Here is a 9,592-nt window from a genome sequence, read left to right as displayed (position 1 = left end):
AGGAATGAAGTATCCACACATTGGTCTTCCTTCTTTTTGGTTTTCTTCACACCTGCATTTTTATAAAGATGTACAGATTGCAAAGTAATATGAAATAGTTCCAGATCCCTGACACCAAAGGTCTCTAAAGCTGTAGTAATACCCCTCACAGACCTTAGTTAATCTGCATAGTGTACAAAAGATATTGTCCATATAACCAGGTTCTGTTTTATGAAAACATGCTTGAAAATAAGTTTTGTTTTGAAAGCTGTTTCCTTGGCCACTGTTTCTTATTGTGTGGTCTGTTTTTCTCTTTGATCTTTACTTTAGGTTCTATGAAAAAATAAATTGCAGTGACACTTAACAAATTGGCCCAATATATTCCAGCCTATACTTGTTCTTGTGCTTTCTACCAAAGTTCTCCCTCCCTTTAAAATTTCATGAGTATTTTATTTGAGTATCCCATCTTGTTCTCAAGGAAGGCAATGCCAAACTCAAATTCCCAAGGCAATTGCTGCTGTGCGTATTTGTATAACATACTTGACAAGAGCTTTGAACTTCTTCTCCAGTCTCAGAGGTCAGAGCTCTTGTCCCCGCTCCTGTATCGGTGCCTTGCTTCTCTTGACTTCATGATGAAAGAGAAGAGAAGAGTGATTCATCATTAGCTTCAGGCCCCAGCCTCAGATGTTTTTTTTCTTCTTTCCACCTAACTAATCACCATCATTACTAATCATGTTCCAGAAAACAAACCGCAATACCATACAGCCGGGCTGAGTATGGAACAAAGTTGCCTGGAAGTTAGAGCTGCCACTGTGAAAAAAAAAAAAAGGCTTTAAGATGTGTCCCATCAAAAATAAGAGTGTGTTTCTACTCTGCTTCAGTGGAACTTGGGTGGAGTTGGAAATCGTGTAGCAGACTCTAATTTTAAGGGAACTTAACATTAAAATTAAGTGAACATTTCTCCAAGCATGAATTCGTGAATCAGGTTGCATGTTGGCTTTATTGAAAAATGATGGTGCTGCAGGCCTTGGAGCTGGGCCAGGAAGATGATTTGCATTTGCTCTGGCATGCTGTGCAAATGGTATCTCTCTGATAACCAGGAAGTGCCTGTGGGTACCATTCCTGGGCAAATCCCAACTGCAGAGCTCTGAGCAGAGAGGTAAACTCACTTGACCTTTGCCCAGGCTCCACCATCTCCACTGGGCTGATGAGGTCACATAGGTACTCAGAGGTGACAAAGACAGAGATAAGAAAAACAGAGTGATTCCACCTTGCTTTGCACTCATTATACTGTCCCCCGAGCCATTACGTAGAAGGTAAATTATATGGAGGGAAGATTAATCAGTACATTGACATATTTGGTTTGGTACCATGAAACATTTGTCTCCAACTGTGTTTACAGTGATGATGTTTTCTTGGGTATTGTTGTTAAGAAATGGTCTCTCATAAATTTCAGCAATCTGTCATTTTAATAGTTTCCTGTGTTTTTTTTTTTTTCCTGCTACCATAGCTCAAAGTAGGCTCTCCTTCACTATATACATTCACATCTACTGGTCATGCTACCTCTTTTCCCCAGGTGTGCATTCACATCTATGGGTAATGCTATGGCTTCATCTATGTCAGTAAGTTTGACACTAAAAGTAGCTAAGAGTGTGATTCATAAACACACCATGAGGAGTTTTGGTTTTACTTTCTTTTAGAAAAATTAAGTAATTACCCCAGGTACGCAGGAGGAATGTTACTGGATTCACATCTAGCCACTCACCAGTCAGAAGCCAGTGCTCATCAGACAAAACTTGGGGAAGGAAAGTTGCAAGTTTAATTGGAGGCAGGCATCCTGAGAACGTGGCAAGCTCAAAGCTTCATGGGTAGCTCAGACACTGAAAGCGTTCTTTTACAGAGAGGGAAAAAGGAGACAAGGACCAAGAAGACAAGAAGATCCCAAGGTCTTCCTTCTAGGGGCATGTGTGTCCCTTGTTTTGTTTGTGCTTCTGTAAACCTGTCCTCCTGGGGCTTGTTCCTCTAGTTCTTTGAACAAGCATCCCTTCTCTGCAAATTCAACCTCCCAGCAATTGACACATTCCGTATCAGTTGATAGAGATTAAGGACAATGACCTGCTCTGATGTAATTTGAAGCTCACCATGTTATGGGTGTTATAAATTTACAGAAAGATTCTTGAGCAGTTAGCATCGTAATTGTTTAGGTGTGGCTTCTCTTAGAGGGTGAGGCAGAGGGAGAGCAGAGGAAAGACTACCCACAAAGCAGTGGCTACCTCTCCAGGACTTGATCTCTCCATTCTGGAGCAATGCACCCACTTTCCTCTTTTTTGAACCTGTGGCTTACATTCCCATAACTATTCTGTTGTGTAGTGAATTAATTGATTTGCTCACTGTGGTTTAAATACCTTTCTGGAACTTGCTGTGGAATATATTCTAAGCAAACTCCTTGTATGTCACCTCTGTTTCTCTCAGTGACACAGTGATGTCCCTTGCAAGGCCTTGCTTTGACTTCTTCATGCTGTGATCTCTTCATTGCTGATTGTTGCCTGACCCTATTCTACTCAAGTAAGAACTCAGTTCTCTTTAAGGGGACTGTGTCCACTGAAACTCTGACAAGGCTCTAATGAATATGGGTAACACAAATTAGATTTCGGGTTTTTTTTGTGTGTGTGTGGGGGGGTGATTCACAAGGATAGGAGGGGGGACCAGGGAGGAATGGAAGGCAAGTGCTGCAAAATCTGATTAACAAATTAGAACTATAGTGTTGTGGAGAGTTGGAATGTTACAGGTCATCCAGAGGCTAATAACCTTACCTTATGTTAGCTACAGCCCTGAAACAACCATTCCTTTCCCACCTCTGTGACAGAACTACATCCTGTGACCATCTAATGATAGAGAAGCATTACAGCAAGATAGGGGGAGCTTTTCTATAGGTCTAAGATGACATTTGATAGCATTCTTAGCTTGTGGGTTGGAGCAAACGAGTGGTCTAATGTACCCACCTCACTGATGTGGCCCCCAATATATTTTAAACTTGCCTCCATTTCTTCGTTCCATGAAACTGTAAAACTCTTTCCACACTGAGATAATGGAATTTGGGGTAACCTAAACCTGTGTTCCCAGGCTATGGTCACTCAAAATTATTCCAGATTAAACTACCCCTTATTCCTTTTCAGATGAGGGCTGTGCTTTGCTGTGTCAGTGTCCATAAAACCTCTTAGCACATTGTGTAGACATCTTGTTTACTCAAGCCATGGCTCCTCTCTGTCTAACCTAATAGGCTATTCACAGATCTTCCCCATCTGACCCAGATGGATCAGTCTTACTCTTAAAATTGTTGGTGTTTTTCTATTGCCTGCTACAAAGCCCCATGCCTGGCATGTGCTGCCGGCCGCAGTTCTCAGTCTATAGCCTGTGTTGTCTTCCTTCCCTGAGGGGTCTGCTCTCCTGGCCTATGGAAGAGAGAGGACTCAGAGTATAGGTGTTATGAGAAATAATTTATTTATTTTATCTTTGCTATACTGGAGATAACCTGGGACTTCACTCTATCACTGCATTATTTCCTCAGCCCTTAATTTATCTGTTAATGATCCTAAGCATTGAATCCAGGACTCACCGCATGCTAGGGAAATATTCTAGTGCTGTGCTGGAGTTTCTTTCCTTCGAAGGTGACTATGTCAAAGACTGAGCATAAGAGAAGGGTAAAGCTGTAGTCACCCCAGTAGATCAAGCTCTCTAATGTAGGAGGTGGAGGAATCACTAGGTCATGGATGCTGTCGTTTTCTTCACTCATGCTGTTTTCCTAACCTGACAGCAGCCTGCCTAGTCTCTTACTCTGTATGCATCTAAACTCTCTAGAGCTCAGATTTTCCCCTAGACATCCTTGACTCCTCCAGCTTTTCTGACATGGTGTAACAAAGCTTATGTAGTTGCAGCTCCCAGCTCTAATTTGGGACTATCCATAAACAGACGCTACGTCTTAGCTACAAAGATAGATCTAAAACCCCAGGCACAGTGACATGCACTTGCAATCCTAGTGACTGGCACCTGGGAGGTGAAGGTCGGAGGGCCCCTGGCAGCTTGTTGGCAGGAGGGCTCACTAGCCAGCCATGTCTAGACTGTTGGTGAAATTCCAGGCCGATAAGAGATGGGGTCTCAAAACAAAAAGTGGAAGGTGACTGAAGAATAACCCTCAAGGTTTCCTGTGCATGTGAACGCACATGAAGGGATGTGCTCAAACATATATGTATATTTGCAGAGTGCTGGACACAGATTCACCTTGTACATGATAGACCCCTATGACGAGAGATGTTGTTGGTTCTGATATGGACTTTTGGAATGTTGTACTGTTAATTTTAATTTTAGTAACATATTAAAATAGGTGCTTTTAAGGCACAAGTATGTTTCTTTTCTAATTGTTTGATTTTTATCAGTGATTGATTTATGTACTGTATGTTTATTGTGCATACTCTTCACAAGGCTCCTCCTGTCTTGGTATCTCTTGTTTTCACTACTGTGCTGTGTGCTAGCTGGCGACATGCTTCTGGCCAGTGCTGTCCCTGCCTCTGGTCTCACTATACTTTAGAATGCTGGTATTACAGATGTGGGCTGCCAGCGGCAGCTCTGGGGACTGTTCATGGGTTCTGCTATCTGAACTGAGGTTGCCAGGCCTCCGTGACAGGCATGTTTGCACTCCAAGCCATCTCTTTCTGCAAACTAGGTTCTTTTTCATGCATTCTATGCATTCTAAAATTTTATTTTAACACTGTATATATCTAAGAGGGTGACTTGTTTTATTTCCCAAAGGAAATTAAATTAGAAGTATAAAACTTTCAGGCAAACAGTTCTTTTCAGAGTCATGACTCCATGCAAAGAAGCAGAATATGGCTGCTCTCTGACTGGAAGCAGACCTGGGCAGTCTTCCTTGAAAACCTGAGGGGGGGGGAGCGGGCAGCCCTCAAACCTCATTTCAATTTCAATAGGTATCTCCCCTGATATTAGGGAGGGCTGTGCACTTTTACTCTATATAATATACAGTCTTCCTGTTAGTTCTTCACTAATAATTGTGATCAGTGAGGTTTTTGCTTTTAGGAGCTAGGATCTGGGATGCGTTGTACAGCATGTGAGTAGCCCTGGGTTCATTCCCCATTACTACTAACAATCTCACCAAGTTAAACCTTTAGGCAGGCAAGCCTAAGTCATCATGAAGTGAGAGACCAGGCTGAGTTTCCTCTGTGGAGCTGGCCTGCAGTACTTCCAGACCCACTGCTGCCCTGCTTTTGTTGTGGGTGTCTCCTGTTCTTTTGGCCACTTTTAAGATGATTTGATAAGAATTGTCTCACTAAAGGTGTTTGGAGGAAGAGACAGAAAGATGGACGTTGTGAGCTTCTGCCTGTGGGGTTATTTCAGTCACCTCTGAGAAAGGAGCATACTGTTTGCCTGCCTAGAAATGTCACAGTGAAACCCCTTCCTTTGGGAAATCCACATATGTAGAAAGAAATGAGGCTGACAGATAAACTTCCCGCCATGAGGAGCAGAGTTTGCATCCCTAACACCCAGTTGTGGTGACTTCCTTTAAACCTAGCACTCAAAGAGCAAAGACAGGGGACAGGTAAGCAAGCTGGCTAGTCTGGCCGATGAGCAAGCCACGTTTTCAATGGAAGAGTCTCTCTCTGCCTCAATGAAATGGTTTGGAGAGAAACTGAGGAAAACTCCTGACAGTAGCCTTGGGCTGACATGTACACGTACACGTACACATACATGTACACGTACATACACACATGCGCATACATGGGCATACACCAACAATGGGAAAAAAAAGAAAAGAAACAATAAATGTTGAGGTGATGGAATGTGTTAATTATGGGGATTTATTGGTTACCCAGTGTGACCATGTATTGAAACATCACATTGTGCCTCACAAATTCATGGTAGTATTATCTGCCATTGTAAAATAACGAAGCTTGAAGACATAATGAAAGAAAGGAGTGGTCATAAAACAAGTACGCAGTTCTTACACAAGTGCCTGCTCTATAAAGTTCCCTGTATCTAGCTGTGAATTCTTACAGGGAGGTAAGTAAAAGCAAGAATGTGTATGTGATTTCCTACTGGCCAGTACAGGAAACCTATGGTTTTACCAGTGGGATAGTTTTTTTTCTTGTGTTTGACCCAGGAACAAGACTTTTGAGCCATGATATGTTTTAACTAATCCTCATTGCAACTTTTAAAATGGATTAATTAGTTTCATCTGCATTATTTTTCTCCCCCAGAAATTAGCATATGTGTGAATGCTCGATGCCCTGTGAGCTTGCTGATTCCCTGTTGACCTTGAGAAGAGGGATCCAGAGTGGTGACATTTGAGGACCGGCTTTTCCAGCTTCCTGTTGGCTCTGCCCTTTGACTCTTGGTCCACGATGGAGACACTCTCCCAGGATTCCCTGCTGGAATGTCAGATCTGTTTTAATTATTACAGCCCCCGACGAAGGCCCAAGTTGTTGGATTGCAAGCACACCTGCTGCTCAGTGTGCCTCCAGCAGATGAGGACCAGCCAGAAGGATGTAAGGTGCCCCTGGTGCCGTGGCATCACCAAATTGCCCCCGGGCTTCTCTGTATCACAACTGCCCGATGACCCAGAGGTCTTGGCAGTCATCGCCATACCGCACACTTCCGAGCACACCCCAGTCTTCATCAAACTTCCAAGCAATGGGTGCTACATGCTGCCCCTGCCCATCTCGAAGGAGCGCACACTCCTGCCGGGAGACATGGGCTGCCGCCTGCTGCCAGGGAGCCAGCAGAAGTCTCTCACTGTGGTGACCATCCCTGCAGAACAGCAGCCCCTGCAGGGTGGAGCTCCCCAGGAGTCTGTGGAGGAGGAGCCTGACAGACGGGGCGTAGTGAAGAGCTCCACCTGGTCTGGCGTGTGCACTGTCATCCTGGTGGCCTGTGTTTTGGTCTTCCTCCTGGGCATTGTGCTACACAACATGTCCTGCATCTCTAAGCGCTTCACTGTGATATCCTGTGGTTGAAGTCTTTCACAGGGATGCCTCTTGTGGGTGCCAACTTAGGGGGCAAGCAGGTGTTGGTGATGGGATCCCTGTGATGAGATGGGGGTGACACTGAGCATTTGGTGCAAGCGCTGGCCTGCGATTAGCCACTTGACTCACCTAAAGACAAGTGCAGAGGGTGAGGTCTCAGCAAGATCCCAGGAGAGCAGTCTGGAGATGGTGACAACTATGAAGATGTTTGCATGCTTCCTCACAATTGTGTATCCAATGGGCTGTAATTTATGATTTTCCAAAATCATGGTCCCAAGTTAGACTTTTCTACTTAGACATGAAACTGTACATGTGGGTGCAATAGCTCTCTAAATACGTTAGATGGTAGGTTAAAGCAGATACACAAGTAAAATTAAACCTTAAATTCATGTTTAAAAAACAAAAACAGTGAAGACCCAGAGCTGGCTCCTGTGTGTGCATGTTTGTGTATGTGTGTGCTCACGCATGCGTGGGTGCACGTGTGTGTATGTGTGTGTGTGTGTGTGTGTGTGTGTGTGTGTGTATGACCGAACCCTGGTCTTCATAAACTTTTTATACATTTTGAATGGCACCCAAATCAAAATAATCAAAACAGACCTTTTGGCTGTTTGAAGAAAATATTTGCACACATGTCTCCAATGTGTTGTGCTTTGCCAAGTTCCTTCATTTCTCTTCATCTGTGATTTAAGCTTGCTATGTTCTTGTTAAGCTGGAAGCCCAACAGGCGAATGATGGACAGGGAAATACAGGCAATGCCTAATTCCCTAAGAAACCTATATGCCAATCTTTCTCAAGCCATCTCACAAGATAAGAATTTAAAGTGTAAATATTGTGAATCTCTGTGTGTATTTTGTGTGTGTAATTCGATTTATCTCAGGTTTTTGAGTTTTTTCCTGAAGAATCCTGGGAGTAAGACTTTGTGGGCGTGCATAAGTCAAGTGTCTACAACACCAGCCTCCTGGCTGGTGCCTGGATCTTTCCCCCACATCACCTCCAACATCCACTTGCACTTTGCTGTGTGTAGTGATCCCATGTCAGTAAAGGCTCGGACAGAGCATTAGAGGAACTCGTCGTTTTCCCTCAGTTTAGAGGGCTTTGTGTCAAAGTCACAAATGTTGCTAATCAATGGCACACCTAGATGGGCATTGTAATAGACAGTCCTTGATGATCATTTCTTTGAAAGATTTTCCTGTAAGAGTTAACCTGCTTAGAATTCAATTTCATCTTGTTGGAACTAGCAAGAAAATGTTTTGTATTTCAAATGTTTCTACTGCCAGAAGTAGTATGGTGAACAAAAATTCGTGCTCTCTATGTAAGTGAACCAGTTTCTCATGAGGGCTCAACTATTTTAAAATGTGAATTCATGAAGAAAGATCTGTTAGCATAAAAGGAGCAGTCCCTAGTCTGGCTGTGTGCATTCGGAAAGAGTTACCAGTGCTGTAATCCTCTTTGAACTCTGTGGAATGAGTGAGATTTGTTGAGGACACCACTCAGCTGTGTTCCTCCCTGCTGTTCTGTTGAGTCCCAGAAATGGTGGAAAGGGTGGGAAAGGCAAAGGAAAGGAAACAGTGGCACAGGATCTAAGCAAGGTCAGAAGCAGCCCTGGGACATGGAAGCATGATTGGCCTGCTGGCCTTCATCTTCAAGCTGCACAGCAGATGTGTGCTAAAGTGATGACTTTACAGTGAAATGAAACAGAGGAATAACATCTAGAGAACAACGATAACAATTGGCATGAAAATTCAGCATCAAAGTATGAGCTCTGGTTTTTAAAATCTTTCAAATTTGTAAGACCTTTAGGGAAAAAAAATGTATCTGAGGGCTCAAACTAGAAATTAGGTTAAAATACCATTTTATCGTGTAAGCTATTGGGCATTATACAACGAATAATCTAGGATTTATTTGGTATTAATAATTTAGGTATCATTAGCTGAATACTATCCTCTATTATGTAACATAATATACTGTTGGGTTAGCATCAATTTCTCAAACTCTCAGGCTGCTCTAATGCATGTCTGACCCACTTTCTAATTCTCTCAGAGGAGAAAACACACATAGACAAAAACAAAAACGTTGCATAAAGGATGTTATGTTTCCAATGGATGTTACTCTTGCAGTTTTAAGCCAGGCCATATTTAAATTCATTTGTGAGAGATATCAGCATACCTTTCTGTACAGTAGAAAATGAGTGATCCTATAGTGCAGTGTGTAAAAATGTTCTAGTTGTTTAGGAGGCTATTTATAGATACAACATGTGTGTTGATATGGTGTCCTGTGGTTTTTCAGTGCAAAGCTGTATAGTAAAATTGTCCACAGAACTCTTAAAAAGTCCATGTTAGAGCTGTAATTAAGCAAAATCAATCTGCTCCCTGGTAGACTCTTGACCTTACAACCTGACACCAATAACCCAAGTCAGAGCTTTTTCATGTGTGCTTGGTCCAAGAGACATTATTTAAAATGGTTGAAATGGATTCTACCTATGGTTTGCATATGTGCTTATTAGGGTGTGTGTGTGTGTGTGTGTGTGTGTGAGAGAGAGAGAGAGAGAGAGAGAGAGAGAGAGAGAGAGAGAGAGAGAG

General features: G+C 42.9%; 1 protein-coding gene across 4 annotated transcripts in view; it reads left to right on the top strand.

Moving 5' to 3' along the window:
• Positions 1-9,558, top strand: part of Rnf152 (ring finger protein 152) — a 72,712-nt gene extending 63,154 nt beyond the window's left edge. For 2 of the 4 annotated variants that reach the window (XM_021198656.2, XM_029538428.1), the window contains exon 3: positions 6,249-9,558. In XM_021198656.2, the coding sequence (XP_021054315.1) occupies positions 6,393-7,004 (612 nt within the window). In that variant the 5' untranslated portion in view covers positions 6,249-6,392 and the 3' untranslated portion in view covers positions 7,005-9,558. The remainder of the gene's footprint in view (positions 1-6,248) is intronic. The other 2 variants (XM_029538429.1, XM_029538430.1) reach the window with 1 other exon arrangement.
• The last annotated feature ends 34 nt before the right edge of the window (positions 9,559-9,592 follow it).

Source organism: Mus pahari, chromosome 5, assembly GCF_900095145.1.
Source record: "Mus pahari chromosome 5, PAHARI_EIJ_v1.1, whole genome shotgun sequence".
NCBI lineage: Eukaryota > Metazoa > Chordata > Mammalia > Rodentia > Muridae > Mus > Mus pahari.
This window is presented reverse-complemented; position numbering and strand designations above follow the sequence as displayed.